The sequence below is a fragment of the Lithobates pipiens genome, unplaced genomic scaffold (assembly GCF_037356315.1).
Source record: "Lithobates pipiens isolate NorthernLeopardFrog02 unplaced genomic scaffold, aLitPip1_a1.2 Scaffold_25, whole genome shotgun sequence".
NCBI classification, from domain to species: domain Eukaryota; kingdom Metazoa; phylum Chordata; class Amphibia; order Anura; family Ranidae; genus Lithobates; species Lithobates pipiens.
The window spans coordinates 52650645-52670394 of NW_027507787.1; the positions used below are offsets into that span (position 1 = coordinate 52650645).

At 43.0% G+C, this 19750-nt stretch overlaps 1 protein-coding gene across 6 annotated transcripts in view; it reads right to left on the reverse strand.

Annotated features, from left to right (window-relative positions):
- Positions 1–19750, reverse strand: part of SEC31B (SEC31 homolog B, COPII component) — a 360793-nt gene that overhangs the window by 97590 nt on the left and 243453 nt on the right. For all 6 annotated transcript variants that reach the window (XM_077454443.1, XM_077454445.1, XM_077454444.1 and 3 more), the window contains one exon: positions 6931–7266. In XM_077454443.1, the coding sequence (XP_077310569.1) occupies positions 6931–7266 (336 nt within the window). The remainder of the gene's footprint in view (positions 1–6930; positions 7267–19750) is intronic.

Sequence of the window (19750 nt, forward strand, 5' to 3'; positions counted from 1 at the left end):
CATACACTGACCCCCACAGTCGCGCTCTTTTCAAATTGTGACAGCAGGTACGGGGAGAAGATCCCCAGCCTGCTGTCACATGAATTGGGGGTGGAACATGTAACATGTTCCCAAAAGTTAACCTAATCCTTTAATAGTAGTAGACTATAAATAAAATGAAAACATGAATAAGACCAGATACTTTAACTGTAATACATATATATACACACACACATATATATATATATATATATATATATATATATATACACACACACACACACACACACACACACACACACACAGTTCTATAATTACATATATATTTATATAGTGTGTGTGTACATTTTATAAATATATATTCTCAAAGCCTATGTGTAAAATAATGGAATACAAAACATCTGAAAAAAAAAAAAAGTAAATACTCGAATGCTGCAGCTCTTGTCCACAGAAGCCTCTTGTATGAGTATGTTTTCAAGTTCCTTTGCGGAAACACTGTTGTGTTAGTCTAACCATTACAAGTAATTCTGGAATACATGCAGAGTGTGTGTTCCCTGTGTCTAATTTTGGAAAAACCTAAACTTCATCATATTTCCTTTACAGCTTATTAAAGATAAGAAATCCACTGTAAAATATTTTTAATTCACAAATTACATTAGTAGACTTAGAATTATGGTGATTTTATTCATTAAAGTAAACCTGTTACAAGCTTTGACAATTCTAACAGAACATAGGATTACAAAATACAGAAGCAGAGTTTATGTTCGGCAAAACTCTAAAAATGATTTTCTTGGGAGTATATCTCAGCACACACAGCAGCTTTGTATGTATTATGATAGGGTTATGCTAGCACCTTCAGGTGATTAAACACTGCCAAAAAAGTCCCCCCTCAGGCATAACCCCTCCCTGTTGGGCAAGGCTTCAGTTTTTGTAGCAAGCCATGAACCACAAAGGAAGAGATGGCAGGATCCATGTGCCCTGTGATGTACTCAAAGAAAAGGATGTTACAGGTAAATAAAAAAAACATTTCTTTATCATACCTCATGGGACACAGAGGGGTTTATTTACTAGAATTGGAGTTGCAAAACCTGGTGCAGCTCTACAAAGAAACCAATTGGCTTTCAGTTTTTTTAAGTCAAAGCTTAACCAGTTCTGACCAGCGCACGCCGATGTACATCGGCAGAATGGCACGGGCAGGCATATTGGCATACAGGTACATCCAATCTTTAATGCCGCCCTGCCATTGCGGGCGCGACTCCGGTGGAGCACGGGTGTGCTGGTCGGGACCCCCGTGAGTCCGGTCGCGGGTCCCGTGGACTCGATAGCCGGGGGCATACCCACGATCGTCTCACGGGGGGCGACTGAACAGAGAGATGCCATTGTAAACAGCATCTCCCTGTTCTGCCTAGCAACTAGTGATGCTGATCTCTGCTCCATGTGGTTGGAGCAGAGATCAGTGTTCACTAAATGAAAGCCCAGCCCCTAACAGTTATTAACACACCCCTAGGAACACTTAACTCCTACACTGCCACCCACTGGTTAACCCCTTCACTGCCAGTGTCATTTACACAGGAATCACTGCATTTATATAGCAGTGATTGCTGTATAAATGACAATGGTCCCAAAAATGTGTCACTGTCCGATGTGTCCGCCATAATGTCGCAGTCACAATAAAAATCGCTGATCACCGCCATTACTAGTCAAAAAAATTTTTTTTTATAAAAATGCCATAAAACTATCCCCTATTTTGTAAACGCTATAACTTTTGCGCAAACCAATCAATAATCGCTTATTGCAATTTTTTACCAAAAATATGTAGAAGAATACGTGTCGGCCTAAACTGAGGGAAAAAATGTTTTATTTATATATATATATATATATATATATATATATATATATATATATATATATATATATATATATATATATATATATATATATATATATATATATATTTTATTTTATTTTTGGGGGATATTTATTATAACAAAAAGTAAAAAATAATGCGTTTTTTTCAAACTTGTCGCTCTATTTTTGTTTATAGTGCAAAAAATAAAAACCGCAGGGGTGATCAAATACCACCAAAAGAAAGCTCTATTTGTGGGAAAAAAAGGACATCAATTTTGTTTGGGAGCCACGTCACACGACCACACAATTGTCAGTTAAAGTGACGCAGTGCCGAATCGCAAAAAGTGGTCTGGTCTTTGGCCAGCAAAATGGTCTGGGGCTGAAGTGGTTAAAGGAGTTGTAAAGGTAGAAGGTTTTCTTTTATCTTGATGCATTCTATTCGTTAAGATAAAAAACCTATGTGCAGCAGCCCCCCTCATACTTACCTGAGCCCATCTCTATCCAGCAATGTACAGGACTCTCTCCGCCATCCGGGACTCTCCCAACTGATTGGCTGAGACACAGCAGCTGGGCCACTGGCTCCCGCTGCTGTCAATTAAAGTCAGTCAGTCAATCAGGAGAGAGAGAGGTGGTGGGCCCAAACCACAGCTCCGGGTCTGAATGGACACCCAAAGCTTCAGCTCGGCTCGGGTGCCCCCATAGCAAGCTGCTATGAAGAGGAGGGATCAGAGAGGAGGATCTGGGCTGTTCTGTTCAAAACCACTGCATAGAGCAGGTAAGTATAACATGTTTGCTATTTTTATTAGAAAAACACAAAAACAAAAAAACTTTAGTTTCACTTTAATTCAACAAGCTGAAGTTAGAAGCTGATTGGCTACCATGCACACAGCTGCACCAGATTTTGTATTCTCCAGTTTTAGTAAATCAACGCCACAGAATCTTCACATCTTTGCGATAGTGATATCCCAAAGCACTGAATATGAGGTGAGGCAAACACAGCAAAATGCCAACAGACCCCAAATAACGAAAACCAAAACAGTATAAAACCTCATGCAGCAGCTGGCTCAAACGTCACATGGCAAAACTTTGTAAAAGTATGAACCGAGACCAGGTAGCAACTTTACAAACTTGAGCTACTGAAACCTGATGTCAAATAAGCCCAGGAACGACCCCAGGGCTTGAGTCCTGCGGGAACGCATGGGAACTTTGTGAAAATAGTACGGGAACGCCGTTCCCATTAGCCGCCTGAGGCTATTCAGTGCGTAGTCCGCCGCTCCTCTGCCGCCCGAGTGACTGGTTGCTAGGCTAGGGCCGCTCCGCGTCTAGCAACCGGTCACATGACGTCGGCCGTACACGTGGGCACGCACTGGAGTCAGTGGGCAGTGCGCATACGGCCTCCAGCGCAGCCAGCGACAGACACACGCCGCTGGGATCCAGACTGTCTCCTCCCTCCCCTCTACCCAGTGCCAGACAGTCCAGGCCTCCTGGGGCCACAGCCGCTGCACTGCTACCAGACTACTTCTCTCCCGAGAAGTAAACCAGGTTAGTCACTAGTGTGTTAAGTTGCACTCTGCATTACTCCGCCAATACTCTGCAATACCCAATACTCTGCATTACTCTGCCAATACTCTGCATTACCCAATACTCTGCATTACCCAATACTCTGCATTACCCAATACTCTGCATTACCCAATACTCTGCATTACCCAATACTCTGCATTACCCAATACTCTGCAATACATACCCTGCCAATACTCTGCAATACATACCCTGCCAATACTCTGCAATACATACCCTGCCAATACTCTGCAATACATACCCTGCCAATACTCTGCCGCCTGCAAAACTTTGTGGCCAAAACAGGCATCAGCTGATGCACTGACATCTACCTTGTATAATTTTGTAAAGGTGTGAACAGACTACCAAGTCACTGCTTTACACACTTGAGCGTCAGACGCTTGATGTCGGAAGGCCCAAGAGGTTCCAATTGCCCTGGTGGAGTGGGCCGTGACCGGAAAGGGGGGCACCTGCCCCTTCAAGGCGTAGGCCTGTACTACAGTCTGTCTGATGCACCTGGAAATGGTGGCCGACGAGACCGCCATGCCTTTTTTCGGACCAGCCAACGAAATAAACAAGGAGTCTGACTTCCGAAAGGAAGCCGTAACAGACAAATACACCCTCAGAGTCCGGACCATGTCCAGGGAATGTAGGGCCACCTCCTTAGGAGGTGTCGGTTTAGGACACAGAGATGGTAACACAATGCTTTCATTAATGTGGAACGCTGAAACCATCTTCGGCAGAAAAGAAGGTTGCGGACGCAACACCAACTTCTCCTTGTGGATAACCAGATAGGGCGACTTGCAAAACAAGGCCTTCAGTTCCGACACCCTCCTGGCCGATGTAATGGCCACTAGGAAAACCCCTTTCTGGGAAAGAATCAACAGAGGGATCTCTCTGATATTCTCAAATGGCGGTTTCTGAAGCGCCGATAACACCAGGTTCAGATCTCATGGAGGTAACAGTGGACACACCGGAGGAACTACATGTCGGACTCCTTGAACAAAAGTGCTCACTAGAGAGTGAGATGCCAGGGATCACTGAAAAAAGGCAGCCAAGGCTGATATTTGTCCTTTAATGGTGCTTAAGGCCAATTTCTGGTCTACTCCTCGCTGTAAAAACATCAGGATCCTGGGTATAGAAAAGGAGCGTGGACGCCATCCTTCCTCCTCGCACATGGAGATGTAGGCCTTTCAGGTACGATGATATATCTTCCGAGAAGAAGATTTCACGGCTCTCAACATAGTTGGAATCACCGAGTCCAAAAGGCCCCGGTTCCTCAACACCTGGCTCTCAATAGCCATGCCGTTAAAACCAGCGATGGTAAAGCCGGATGGAGAATCGGACCTTGAGACAGTAGGTCACCTCGTAACGGCAGCCGCCCCGGGCATCCGCCACCAGGCGCACTAGGTCTGCGTACCAGGGACTCTGGGGCCAATCTAGGGCAATCAGTATTAGTGGAATCCCCTCGGCCTCTACTCTGCGGAGCAGACATGGTAGTAGCTTTAACGGAGGAAAGGCATAGATCAGCTGGAACTGACCCCACAGAGCTACCAGCGCATCTGCCCAAGGATCTCTTGTTCTGGACACGAATCACAGCACCTTTCCGGTTGAGACGGGAGGCCAGAAGATCCACATCTGGAGTGCCCCATCGCAGGCACAGTAGCCTGAACACCTCCGGATGCAATGCCCATTTTCCTGGGTCCAGCATCTGGCCACTTAGGTAGTCCGCCTGCCAGTTCTCCACATCCAGGATGTAAATGGCCGATAGGGCCGGTACCTGTCGCTCTGCCCACTGAAGGATGAGAACGACCTCCAGTGCGGCAGCTGAGCTTCTTGTTCCTCCTTGATGATTGACATATGCCACCTCCGTGGCATTGTCTGACTGGATCCTGATTGGACACCCTCGAAGACTTATTGACCATGTGGAGAGGCATAGCCTGATCACTCGCAGCTCGAGCACATTGATAGTCAACTTGGATTCCTCCTCCGACTAGAGGCCCTGGGTCGACTGAACTCCCTTTACTCCACCCCAGCTGGTTAGGCTGGCGTCCGTTGTGATCACTGTCCAATTAAATTTAATAATGTCATCTAATGAGACTTTAAAGAGCCGCTCACCAAGGAAGGGTAAATCCGTCAGGGCTTTTTTTTTTTTATATGCCTGGTCAGCCGACCATTTTAGCCAAATCAGGTGCCTCAGCACCACTGCTGACACTGAAGCCCTAGATAACAGAGGGAGTGTATCCAGGGCCGCGTCACAAATGTACTTAAGACATTGGAATAACTGGTCTGCTAGTTCCACGCAGACGGGGGAAGCCTGTTTCCCCAATTTGCGGTGCAAACATTTTGCCCACTCAGTAAGTGTCTGTGACACAAGTGCGGATGCCAGTACTGGTCGCATTGCTGACCCCACAACCGTAAACAAGGAACGAACCACTGCCTCGGCCTTCCTGTCCGTGGGATCCTTAAAGGCAGGAGTCCCCTCTACCGGGATTGTGGTTACTTTGTTTAACCTTGATACAAATTGAAGCACAAGAAAATACTATTAAATATAACAAAAAATTATAAGTGAGGCCCATACCTTTGTTCTACCATGGGGGAAAAGGGGTCATTGGGGATGTGGTATACTAGCAGGGCTATTGCCAGTGCACTCACTATACCATGCCACAGGATGTCAATTGATCTTTACCCATCACAGTGTGCTCTGCCACTAGAGACTTGATTCTCCAGCTGGGGATCACTACCCTAAACCTGTATAGCAACTTACCAGTCTGCAAAGCAATATATCATTGCACAGGGTCCCGTTTCACAAGTTCCAAGGTTGACTGCCAACCTTACAAGCCATCGCCTCATATCTAGTGCACAGTCCGGGTAGCATTCCTCTGAGCTTTGAAAAGCTATAGGTAATCCATCAGGAGACGCCAGTCTCCCAATTCCAGATGGACTCATTGAGAAGCGAGCTATTATTTTGTGCAGAGACGGCACAGATGTAACCAGCACATAGAACACTAGCAAAAAATAAAAATAAAAATAAAAAAATTAAGCCTTGCCTAATGGGGAAGGTATATGCTTTCAAAAGGGAACTTCCTGTCTTTTTCCAGTGTGCAATCACCTTAAGTTAACAGCATAACCTTATTGTAATGGACAAAGATGTGTCCCGTGAGGTATGATAAAGAAAGAAGAATTGTCCTGTTTTAATAACTTACATTTGATTATTAGGGCTGCATTCACACGTTTTAACCGTGATTTTTACAGCGTTTTTGTACAGGTCACCAATGTAAAAAGCAGAAAAATTCCTGTAATCTGCACCAAAAGAAGCCCATGTTCTTTTCTGAGCTCAAGGATTTTTTTTTAAGGTGTTTTGCTTCAGGTGACAAAACGCTCAGATGTGAACAGGTGCCATTGAAATGAATGGGATTTTGCTTGTTGGACATTTTTTCAGGGGGTTTACAAGCTGAAAATGCTCAGGTGTGAATGCAATCTAAATGATAAAGGACTGGTTTTATTTTCTTGCTTTCAAAAAAAAAAAAAAAAAAAAAAACATACCTGTTGGAGGTGGTGGTAGATTAGCTGGAGCTCCTGGTCCACCATGGTAAAATCCCAACCCCACTGGGTAGTTAAATGGAGTATGTGAGGCAGTCATGGAGGGGGGTGTTGGAGGTTGACTCATTAACATAGATGATGCTGAAGCTTGGTAAGTGGTAGATCCATGTAAGGAATAATGGGAGGCTGGAGAGAAGAATGTGGTTTCAGAAGGAGCAGGAACACTTGGTACATTCATAGGAATAGCAGGTGGCATATGTCCTATAACTGGTGATGGAGTTAAACTAGTAGCCGTTGGGATCTGGGCGGTCTGTTTTAATGGTTGATACTGTACCAATCCTGCAAGAAGATGACAAAATAAACATGTTATCTTAGTGTGTATATATAGATATATATTTATATAATTACCCTGCATAATATTTACCCCATAAAGAACTAGATTTCCCAAAAGCTTCAGTCCTTATGTGGAAAGATTGCACCTGAACTTCAAATTGTTCTAAACCTTGTTGGTATCAGTAAATTTACCTGCTCAAAGTTTGGATGGGATCATTCAATACTGTAAAATTCAAATACAACACTAGCCAAAATTTGATTCAATGAACCCCTTGCAATTTCCCGTTTAAGGGTTCCTGTTGGCTAACATATACAGGCACACATAAACCACAGGTACATACATTTTTATTTTGGGGACAAACTAGGATTTCTTTTGGCAATATTGCCCTGAAATATGCATTTATTTTCCATATCAAAGGATGTTAAAAAAAAAAAAAAGTGTACTTGTACTGACAAAAGTATGAAGGCGATTACTGCAAAACATTTATTTTAAAAAAGGAAACCACTGGCTTCAGTGACCTGGAAGAATAGTTTTGAATTCACTCTGATATCATATGCTATATTTGTTTCAATTTAGGGACTAAAAATACTGAAGTCACCAAGATCCAGACAATCTGCAGTGGAGAAAAGAGCATCCAATATGTGCTAGGACTTGAATGCGAGTTCATACAAAAAGAGTGAGAAAAAAAACATAATCGAGTGCTTACTGGCTGGCTCAGGTCAGGCTGCTCACAACACACAGGGCTACGTAGCCTCCACAAATGGAAGGAGCACCAAACCAAATAAGAGATCCAAATTAATTTATTGGTGTGCAGTCAAAAAACAAAAAAACAAAAAACACAAAATGCATTGAGGGGCCAAAAAACACTCTTCACCAGGACTAAACAAAACACAATATACCAACGTAGTTTATCAATCAGATCTACATTAACCACTTGCTTACTGGGAACTTAAACACCCTTCCTGCCCAGACCAATTTTCAGCTTTCGGTGCTCTCACACTTTGAATGATAATTACTCAGTCATGTAACACTGTACCCAAATGAATTTTGTGTCCTTTTTTTCCCACCAATAGAGCTTTCTTTTGGTGGTTTTTGACCACCTCTGAGTTTTTTATTTTTTGCGCTATAAATTAAAAAAGACCGAAAATTTGGAAAAAAAAAACACATTTTTCTTAGTTTATGTGATAAAATTTTGCAAATTATTATTTTTTTCCATAAATTTTGGCCACAATTTATACTGCTACATATCTTTGGTAAAAATAACCCAAATTAGTGGATATTATTTGGTCTTTGTGAAAATTAGAGAGTCCACAAGCTGTGGTGCGAATCATAAAAAATTGATCACACCTGATACACTGGTGGCCTATCTCATTTCTTACGACCAGAACAAGCCAGGAAAGTATAAATACCCCCCAAATGACCCCTTTTTTGAAAGTAGACATTCCAAGGTATTTACTAAGATGCATGGTGAGGTTTTTGATGTTGTCATCTTTTTCCCACAATTCTTTGCAAAAAGATGATATTTTTTTTTTTCCTCACAAAATTTTCAATGTAATAGGTTATTTCTCTCACATGGCATGTGTATACCACAAATGACACCCCAAAATACGTTCTGCTACTCCTTCTGAGTATTACGATACCAAATATGTGAGACTTTTACAGCCTGGCCACATACAGAGGCCCAATATTGAAATAGAACCATCAGGCGTTCTAGGAGCATAAATTACACATCTCATTTCTCAACCACCTATTACATTTTTTAAGGCCCTGGAGAACCAGGACAATGGAAATGCCTACAAAGTGACCCCATTTTGGAAAGCTAACACCCCAACGTATAATCTATGAGGCATAATGAGTCTTTTGAATGGTTCATTTTTTTACAGACGTTTTGGGAAAATGTGGAAAAAAATGAAATTGCATTTTTTTTTTTTTTTTTTTACGCAAAGTTGTCCATTTATAAGATATTTCCAAAACATAGCATGTACATAGCAAAAATGATACCCCAAAATACGTTCTGCTACTCCTCCCGAGTATGGCAATACCAAATGTGTGAGACTTTTACACAGCTTGGCCACATACAGAGGCCCAACATGCAAGGAACACCACCAGGTGTTCCATAGACACATAGCATGCACATACCAAGAATTACACCCCAAAATACATTCTGCTGAGCAAAGAGTAAACAAAAGATTACCTGTGGTTTTAGCAGCACAGTTGTCCACAGGATGATAGCACTGGTCCAGGCAGCAGGCAGGGACTTGGTCAGCAAAAGTGAACACAATTTTCCAGGCAACAGGCAGGTATACTGTCCATAGTCAATATAGGCAGCAGGCAGGGATACTGTCCATATACAGTCCAAGGTCAGTGCAGGCAGAGATTTTCAGCAGTGCCAAAATATTGGTCCTGGTAGTAGGCAGGAACATGGTCCATCCATGTGGTGTGGTCAGTTCATGCGACAGGCAGAAGCATGATGGTATAGGTCCTATAGGCAGCAGGCAGAAGTAGGGCCTCGTTCAGGACACAATGGGGATAGGGGTAGAGGCTTCTCCCACCCAAATCTCTTTGAAGCCTCAGAGTCTCCAGACCCTAATCTAGGAATGAGAAAACAAATGAAATTGTCTTCATCCAGAAAAACTGTTCTGGAGCCCCTCACATATGTGAGACCCCTGTTATGAATCCCACTAGTCCACTGAGAGGGTACAAGATGAGTCCAAGAGGCAGGCAAGAGGCATGGTCAAACAGTCCAGGGTCAGTTCCAGATCAGGCAGAGGCATAAACAGAATCAGTAGGCAGAAGCGTGGTCGAATAACAAGCCAGGGTCAGTTACACAGCAAGCAGAGGCATAAGGGGTGTGAAGGTAAATGGCAGGAAGTGAGGGTTATGCTTACCATACTTCACTACTAATTCACTGAAGCATGGTAACGGCGGAAACAGTCACCTTTGCAGAGGCCTGGTTGGGAAGGGCATTGGGCGCAATGATAAGTGGTGTCTCTTCTCAATCCTAGTTTGCTGCACACCCAACATTGTTTCTGATGTCTTCAGCCTGTTGGTCTGGGAGGGATTTTATCAGGAAAGCGGCGTTCAGAGAGTCTGCTAATTACATTGGATCAAATGTTTTCTGGTGGGCCGTTGGGGTATATAAGGGCAGTGACGATTTCCTCCTGGTAGCCAAGGAAGGGTATGGGTCTTTCTGTGGATTTTCGATAGATTACATACGTGTTGTATATGGCCAAATTAAAGAAATAAATAGAATTTTTTTTATACCACTTGTATGTTCTTCTTGTGGCAAGGTAGGGTTCGAGCATCTGGTCGTTGAAGTCGACACCCCCCATGAACATGTTGTACTCATGGATACAAGTTGGTTTTTGTATTGGGCCATTCCTCCTGGTGATCTCAACGAATGTATTGTTTTGGATCGAAGAAAGCATGTACACATCCCTTCTGTCCCTCCACTTCACAGCCAAAATTTCCTCGTTCCGTAAACTCGCCGCTTCTCCTTTTCTTAACTTTTTGTTGACGAGGCTTTGAGGAAAGCCCTTTCGGTTCATCCTTATGGTGCCACATGCTGGAGTTTTCTTTCTATGGAGGTTGCAGAACAGGGGTAAACTTGTGTAAAAATTATCCACATAGAGATGGTAGCCTTTCTCCAGGAGTGGGTTTATGAGTTCCTAAACAACTTTCCCACTCGATCTGATGTATTCGGGGCAATTAGGGGGATGTAGCTGGGTGTCCTTCCCTTCATATACCATGAAGGAATATGTATACCCTGTGGCTCGGTCACACAATTTATACATTTTCACCCCATAGCGGGCCCTTTTGGAGGGAATAAATTGTTTTAGGCCCAGCCTGCCAGAAAATTTGATCAGGGACTCATCCACACATATGTGTTGGTCTGGGGTAAACAACTGGGGGAAGATCTCAGAATTTTTTTTATTAGCAGCTGAATTTTGTAAAGTTTAACAAAATTTGGGTCATTTCGGGGAAGGCACTGGGTATTGTCGTTTAAGTGTAGGAATCTCATTATCATCATCATGAGATATCTGGTCTCATATCATTATTGAGGAAAAGATGGGCATGTGATAGATGGGGCGGGATGACCAATATGCACGTATTTCATTTTGACTGTTTAGTTCCATACAAAATGTGAGACCCAAAAAATTTTTAAACTCCTCTACTGTTAGGGCTCTCCACTCGTAGGGACGGGCATAAGAGGACGTTGGGTTGCTTTCAATAAATTGTTGGGCATATAGGTTGGACTGGACCACAATCGATTCAAGCATGTCCTCGGTAAAAATTAAGTGGAAAAAGTCCATCAGGAAAAAATTGTGTGTGTCCAACTGGACTCCTGGGTTGGCAGTGAAAGGGAGAACGTTAGCTTCTCCTGAGTTAGGAGGAAGCCACAAGGGGTTCTGGAGGGAATAGGGAAGGCTGGCATGGGACCTAACCCTTTGGGGCCAAGTTGACACACTGGTACTTGGCCTTTGCCGAGGTACTGTGGTGCTGGTGGATGGCACTGCGTTGCCGGTGGATGGCTCTGCGGTGCTGGTAGATGGTACCGCCTCCTCACCAGTACGCCTTCATCTGACGGGCGGACTATCATCTTCCTCCTCTGAGGCGGTCATTGTACCGCTGCTGAGGATAGGCTCGTAGTCCACGTCAGACTCAGAATCTGAATATGAGGAGGAATCCGAAGCGGAGAGCTCCCCGTTGCTCTCGTCGGCTGCAAGAATATCGTATGCCTCCTCGGCTGAATATAACCTTTGACATTTTTATTGATCACAAATGGCACTGACAGGTGACACTGATGTGGCAGATGACACTGACAGGTGATGCTGAGGTGGTAGATGACACTGACAGGTGATGCTGATGTGGCAAGTGACACTAACAGCACTGATCACAGGTGACACTGACGTGGCAGGTGGCACTGACGGCACGTGGCACTGGCAGATGGCACTGGAGGCAGGTGGCGCTGGCAGATTTTATACACTGTATCACTCACAGATCCTCTCTGTCCTCACACGCTGTCTCTGTGTGAGGAGAGAGAGAGAGAGACAGGGCAATGAGAGATGATCTCATATGTTTACATTTGAGATCATCTCCCATTGGCAGCTATGATCGCGCTGTAAAAGGCCGCTTTGATTAGCCGTTTACAGCGATCTGTGTTTGCCTGCCTCCGGGGGACATGGCAAACACAAAACGTCCCCAATGCACGTCCGCGGCGGCGCGCACTGCCGAAGTAAACACGTGGATGTCCAGGGACGGCCTCCCGGACAAAAGCGCCTGCTCTATAGCAGTCATTCGGCTATAGGGCGGGCGGGAAGCGGTTAACCAAATCACTCCATGATAAAGGGGGAGTGTCTTCTGGCTCCTGTAAACAAGCTTGATTTTTTTATTATTATTTTTTTTTTAGGGCAAATTACCACTTCAATACAGACCAAAAGTTTTGGGGGGGGGGGGGGGGGGGGAAACACAGTTTTTCTTGGTTTCGGTTATTACATTTTGCAAATAAAAAATTCTTTCTTCATAAGTTTAGGCCAAACTGTATTTTGCTACATTTCTTTGGTGAAGATAACGCAAATCAGTGTTTATTTCATTTGTAAGAAAATTGTAGAGTTCCCAAACTTATACAGTATATCACAAAAGTGAGTACACCCCTCACATTTCTGCAAATATTTTATTATATCATCTTTTCATGTGACAACACTGAATAAATTACACTTTGCTACAATGTAAAGTAGTGAGTGTACAGCTTGTATAACAGTGTAAATTTTGCTGTCCCCTCAAAATAACTCACTCAACACACAGCCATTAATCTCTAAAACACTGGCAACAAAAGTGAGTACATCCCTAAGTGAAGATGTCTAAAATGGGCCCAAAGTGTCAATATTTTGTGTGGTCGCCATTATTTCCCAGCACTGCCTTAACCCTCTTGGGCATGGAGTTGACTAGGGCTTCACAGGATGCCACTGGAGTCCACTTCTACTCCTCCATGATGACATTATGGAGCTAGTGCATGTTGGAGACCTTGCGCTCCTCCACCTTTCATTTGAGGATGCCCCACAGATGCTCAAGAGGGTTTAGGTCTGGAGACATGCTTGGCCAGTCCATCACCTTTACCCTCCGCTTCTTTAGCAAGGCAGTGGTTGTCTTGGAGGTGTGCTTGGGGTCGTCATGTTGCAATACTGCCCTGCGGCCCAGTCTCCGAAGGGAGAGGATCATGCTCTGCTTCAGTATGTCACAGTACATGTTGGCATTCATGGTTCCCTCAATGAACTGTAGCTCCCCAGTGCTGGCAGCACTCATGCAGCCTCAGACCATGACACTCCCACCACCATGCTTGACTTTAGGAAAGATACACTTGTCTTTGTACTCCTCCCCCTGACACCATCTTAACCAAATAGGTTTATCTTGTTCTCATGAGACCACAGGACATGGTTCCATGCCCTTAGTCTGCTTAGTCCTTAGTCTGCTTATGTTCAGCAAACTGTTTGAAGGCTTTCTTTTGCATCATCTTTAGAAGAGGCTTCCTTCTGGGATGAAAGCCATGCAGACCAATTTGATGCAGAGTGCTCATATTTCTATTTCTCAAAGACAACCTCTGGATATGGTGTGCTGAGCACATGCACTAAACTTCTTTGGTCGATCATGGCGACGCCTGTTCTGAGTAGAACCTGTCCTGTTAAACGTCTGTATGGTCTTGGCCACCATGCTGCAGCTCAGTTTCAGGGTCTTGGCAATCTTCTTATAGCCTAGGCTATCTTTATGTAGAGCAACCATTCTTTTTTCAGATCCTCAGAGTTCTTTGCCATGAGGTGCCATGTTGAACTTCCAGTGACCAGTATGACAGAGTGAGAGCAATACCACCAAATTTAACACACCTGCTCCCCATTCACACCTGAGACTTTGTAACACTAACAAGTCACATGACACTGGGGAGGGAAAATTACTGATTGGGCCCAATTTGGACATTTTAACTCAGGGGTGTACTCACTTTTGTTGCAGCAGTTTAGACAGCAATGGCTGTGTGTTGAGTTATTTTGAAGGGGCAGCAAAGTTACACTGTTATACAAGCTGTACACTCGCTACTTTACATTGTAGCAAAGTGTAATTTCTTCAGTGTTGTCACATGAAAAAACATATAAAATTTTTACAAAAATGTGAGGGTGTACTCACTTTGTGAGATACTGTATATATGAAAGTTGATGTAGTGACGGCTATCTCATTTCTTGAGGACCGTAAATGCAACAAGTACAGTACAAATATCCCCCAAATGACACCTTTTTGTAAAGTAGACATCAAGGTATTTAGTAGTAAGGAGCATGGCGAGTTTGTTGAAGTTGCAATTTTTTTGTCAAAAATAAAATTACTAGTTACTAGTACAGTATCATCATATTACTGGTGTAGCGGAGATCAAGGACACTGACCGTATGATAAAGATTTTTTTTTTTAAACACTGTGGCCAGAGCAAAACAGTGTTACCCTAGTAACACTGTACTACTCTGGGGAGGTGATCTGGATATTTAAATTTTTTTTCCTTTACACACGATTGCTTATACCAGTGACATTCACTGGCATAAGCAACCATTTTTACTGAATTTAATTGATTGTTTTTTTGTTGTGATTAGCTGTGAATGGGCACAGCTAAATCACATGGTACAGATTGGCTGTGATTGGCCTTATCTACATTTAACACTTCTGTTCCAACTTTTCCTAAGATCATCTGACCAAGGAGTAATGTGGTAGTTTCATCATGCCCACAGACAAAGGGATCTGCCAGAATAAGGAACAATTGTCTTATGTCTATGGGTAAATCAACCTCATTTACACTCTAATCTCTCCCTAACTCGAATGGTCTTTGGGAGACCAAGTTTTATGCATGGTGCAAATCACTTCTGGGAACTGACTAAACAATGGAAGAAGTGATCAACGACTGTGTGTGCAGATGTGGTCTGCAGACAATAACATTAGTGTACCAAAAAGCTACAAGGCGAGTACCATTCGCACCAAGTGATCAAGATGAAGGGGACTCTCCTACCGCTCCAAGTACACCTTTAGAAGGGATTTGAACAAAGGTGCTTTACAATTTATTAGATGTGGCATAGGTCTTGTTTACCTTTAGCTGGTAATTCATCAGCAAATAATGTTATTACAGATATGTTTTAGGTATTTAAAAACTGGGCTGCTGCATTTTGAAAGCACAACAGATTCTTCATGTTGGAAACCTTGGCGAGTTGGCATCTCACAAGAGATCATGCAAATATTTACATATTGTAGCAAAAAAGCAAAAACCTCACGATTTTTGGGGAGTATGTGAAAATATGATTAAAATGCATACCAGCCTGTATGCTACTATAGATAAATAGCATAGGTGAAACCAAGAAGCTGGTTTACAAGCTGTCAAATCACAACAAACTTTATTTTGTAATAATAATAATAAAAATGCTATAAATCTATCCCCCATTTTGTAGACGCTATAACTTTTGTGCAAACCAATCAATGTACGCTTGAGATTTTTTTTACCAAAAATATGCAGAAGAATACATATCGGCCTAAACTGAGGGGAAAAAAACAAAACATTTTTTTATATATTTTTGGGGGATATTTATTATAGCAAAAAGTAAAAAATAATGTTTTCAAAATTGTTGCTTTTTTCGTTTATAGCGCAAAAAATAAAAACCGCAGAGGGGATCAAATCCCACCAAAAGAAAGCTCTATTTGTGGGGAAAAAAAAGGGACAATTTTGTTTGGCTACGTCGTACGACTGCGCAATTGTCAGCTAAAGTGACGCAGTGCTGAATAGCAAAAGATGCTCTGGTTAGGAAGGGGGTAAATTCTTCCAGGGCTGAAGTAAGTGATTGTAAAGTCTTGTTTTTTTATATGAAAATAACAAAAACATACTTACCTGCTCTGTTGCAGTGGTTTTGCATGGAGTAGCCCAGATCCTCCTCTTTTCGGGTGCCTTTTCTGTGCTCCTGACCCCTCCCTACTGTCAAGTGCCCCCACAGCAAGCAGCTTGCATTGGGGGCACCCAAGCCGAGTAACAGCTCCCTGTGACCATTCAGAAATGGAATGCCAGCCTGGCCCCACCCCTCTCTCCTGATTGGCTAGCTGATTTTGACAGCAGTGGGAGCCAATGGCGCTGCTGCTGCGTCTCAGCCAATCAGGAAGGAGAGTCTTGGGAGTGTCCACGAGACACTTTTGGACAGTGTTGGACAGAGATGGGGCTTAGGTAAGTATAAAGGGGGCTGCTGCACACAAAAGGCTTTTTATCTTAAAGCATAGAATGCAACAAGATAAACTTTTTGACTTTACAACCCCTTTAAGTCTCGTACAGACTACTAGTTTTTTTTTTTTTTTTATGAAAAAAACCCGACAGCTCAGGTCGGATCTCCCCTGCTGTACTACTGTGTTCTGACAGGGGGACAGCTCCCTCGCCAGAACACTCCAGTCTTTGGCTGAGAGCGCTGACTGGGAGCCAGTCGACAGACCTTTTTCAGTCGTGACCCTTCGACAGAAGCTGTCAGACCAGCTGCCGTACACACAGCCCGACATTAATCACGTGGGTACTAGGCTTTAATATGATGCTATTAGCCACAGAACAGTTGCATGGATGTGGTCTGGGCTCAGACAAACCATAAGATGCATCAGAATTTTTAAACTGTGTAAAAAGATCATTCAAATAAGTGGAAGAACAATGATGAGTCAAGAGGTTTTAACCTGCAATCTAGGCCTTTGCAATGTATACCTGCAACTGGCAACATGTATCTTTATGGCCATATGCAAGATGGGAGTTATAGAACATGGTAATTTCATCATTCGTGTTATCGTTAGATTTATTACTGAAGGCATAACCTTGTTTGACAAAAACATTTTATAATAGCTAAAATTGGTATAAAATTATACACGTCAGCATTCCATTCAATCTTTTTGAAAAAGAAAAACCCAACAAACCAGGAATAAGAACCCATCTTTCAGAAAGTCAAGCAGACAAGGACAGAAAAGTTCTCTCATTAATACACTTGTCCACAGCCTGGAAGTCACAGGCCAGGAGAAACTTATTTCCCTACTGCTATTATAACTCCATCTCCTTGTAAAGAGTGGGCACAAAGAGCCAACACAGGGGAATTGTGTTCAAACAAAACCACATCAAGGACCTGCAGAAATCTCCCACAGCCACTGGAGTGTTTGGCAACAGTTGGCGGATTAAGCACTTGAGATGTGACCAGTTCCCCACCCACCTGCCACCAGTCTTTCAGCGATCTAAATGCATAGCAGACAAAGAGTGACAGACCTCATGCAGAAATGATGCTACTAAGCGCCTACATGGAGCAAGTAAAAGCAATTATGGGAGAATTAAATGGTAAAAGGGGCACAGCTTGCTCAAGTAGAAGAAATTTAAGGGATTAAATCCTACATTCTCTTAAGTCAGACAGTAATACAGGTTTTAAAATATTCTTTCAATGTTACATTGCACATAAAAGAAGTGACACCTGCAACATAAGTAGTTTGCTAATCTTTTATTAATAAAAAGCTAAACCACATGATTCTAAGAAGATTCTGCCAGAAGGCTAGATTAAATAAACTGAAACTACATACATACCTAGCAGCCACCTTGCCAGACACCCATCCCCCCCCAGCCTACAGCTAAGAAATTACAGATTACAGAAACCCAGATTGCTGCGGCATCTACCATAACAAATGTGCTTCTTCCTTTTTGTTGTGTGTTATCTTTGCTGCATGTCTAAAGGTAGCCTAAAGATGAATGTTCTAAATTGACCAGGCAGACATAAAACCTATTCATGCAAGATTTTTCATAAAATCATTTAATGCCATTTCAAAGTTGCCTAGAAGCTTTGAGAGCAGGAGAGAACGTTTTGAAAGATGGACAGTAGTGAGCTGCTGTTTCTTTATTTGCTAATTAGCAGGTTCAGAGTGTTCCCTAGGCCAAACCATACTGCACTGTAGGCCTGAGACCTGGGTATGCTTGGAAGTAAGCTGGTAAAAAAAAGACCAACATTTTTGAAAAAAAAACATGTTTTTCTTAGTTTCGGTTTTAAAAAAATTTCATCATACTTACCTGTAAAATCCTTTTCTTTGAATACATCAAGGGGCTCCGAGTTAGGCTATTCATTACCTACTGGGTTATACGCCATCTCTAGGTGATTGGACACTGGTAGATAAAGTCTTAGACAGGAAGTCTGCCCCTATATAACCTCTCCCCATACAGGAAGTACTTCAGTTTTGTAGAAAGCACTGAATGTATTCAAAGAAAAGGAAAATCCGATTTTCTTCAGCATACATCAAGGGACACAGCGTTAGGCTATTATTCATTACGTACAGGGACGTCCCAGAGCAATAATAGCCTTGAGGGGAGTGTCAGAAACCATGAATCAGACTGAGATAGAAGTACAATTAAATCACACTTGTTTATTAAATAAAAATAAAAAGCTAAATAGAAAAAGTGTAGTTAAAGCATAGCTAGAGTCCAGTAACTGGATCGAGTTGTCAGCCAGGCCAGAGTTCAATAACCAGATCAGGTAATCAGCCAGGCCAGAAGTCAGGGATCCATGTAGAGCAACAGCAAGTAGGATAAGGAGCCAGAAGGGATGTCAGCAAGTCAGTCCTTAAACATAACCGCAGGAGATGGTTTCTTGTGATGTGACCAAAGCAAAGGCAGAGGTGAAGTGAGCTGGATAGCTTTAAGTAGGCAGGTCAGACGAGCAGTATCAGAAACAGCTGAGTAACTGTGGAGAGAGATGAGAGCTGGCAATTAGCTGACAGCTGAGCAGCCAGCCCAGAGAAGGAAGGGCTAAGCCAGCCCTGACAGAGAGAGACACTAGCCATCAGAGTTTAAATGGCAGCCTGTAGTACACTATGGCCGATAGCCGAATTTTCGGCTGCTATCTACCCGATAAAATCTTGTGAATGTAGGCACTAAAGATCAGGTAGCAGCCTTACAAATCTGAGCCACAGATACCCAATGCAGAAAAGCCCAGGCGGTACCTACACCCCTGGTAGAATGAGCTCTCACCCTGAAGGGAGGAGCCTTATGTTTCAGACCATAGGCCTGAATGACAAACTGGCTTACCCAATTCGCATTAGAAGCTGCCTGCCCCTTTTTGGGTCCTTCTGGTAAAACAAAAAAGGAAATCTAGACAAACTGACTGCCCGGACAACATCCAAGGAATCCAGTCATCTCTCTTCTGCTGAATGATAGCCATCAGGAAGGCTAGCTTGCGTGACAGCAAGACTAATGGAATTTCCTTGATGGGCTCAAATGGTTGTTACTGTAACATGGAGCAGTGAATGGAAGGCTAAAGGTCTTTGGAAGAATACTGACAGGGCTGAAATCTGACCTCTGATTGTGCTCAAAGGCAATCTGATTTCCACAGCCCACTGTAGAAAAGAGAATTCTTCCAATCACGTATTTCCGAAGATGCCATTTTCAGGCTTCACACCAAGCAATATAAGTCTTCCAGACCTTATAAT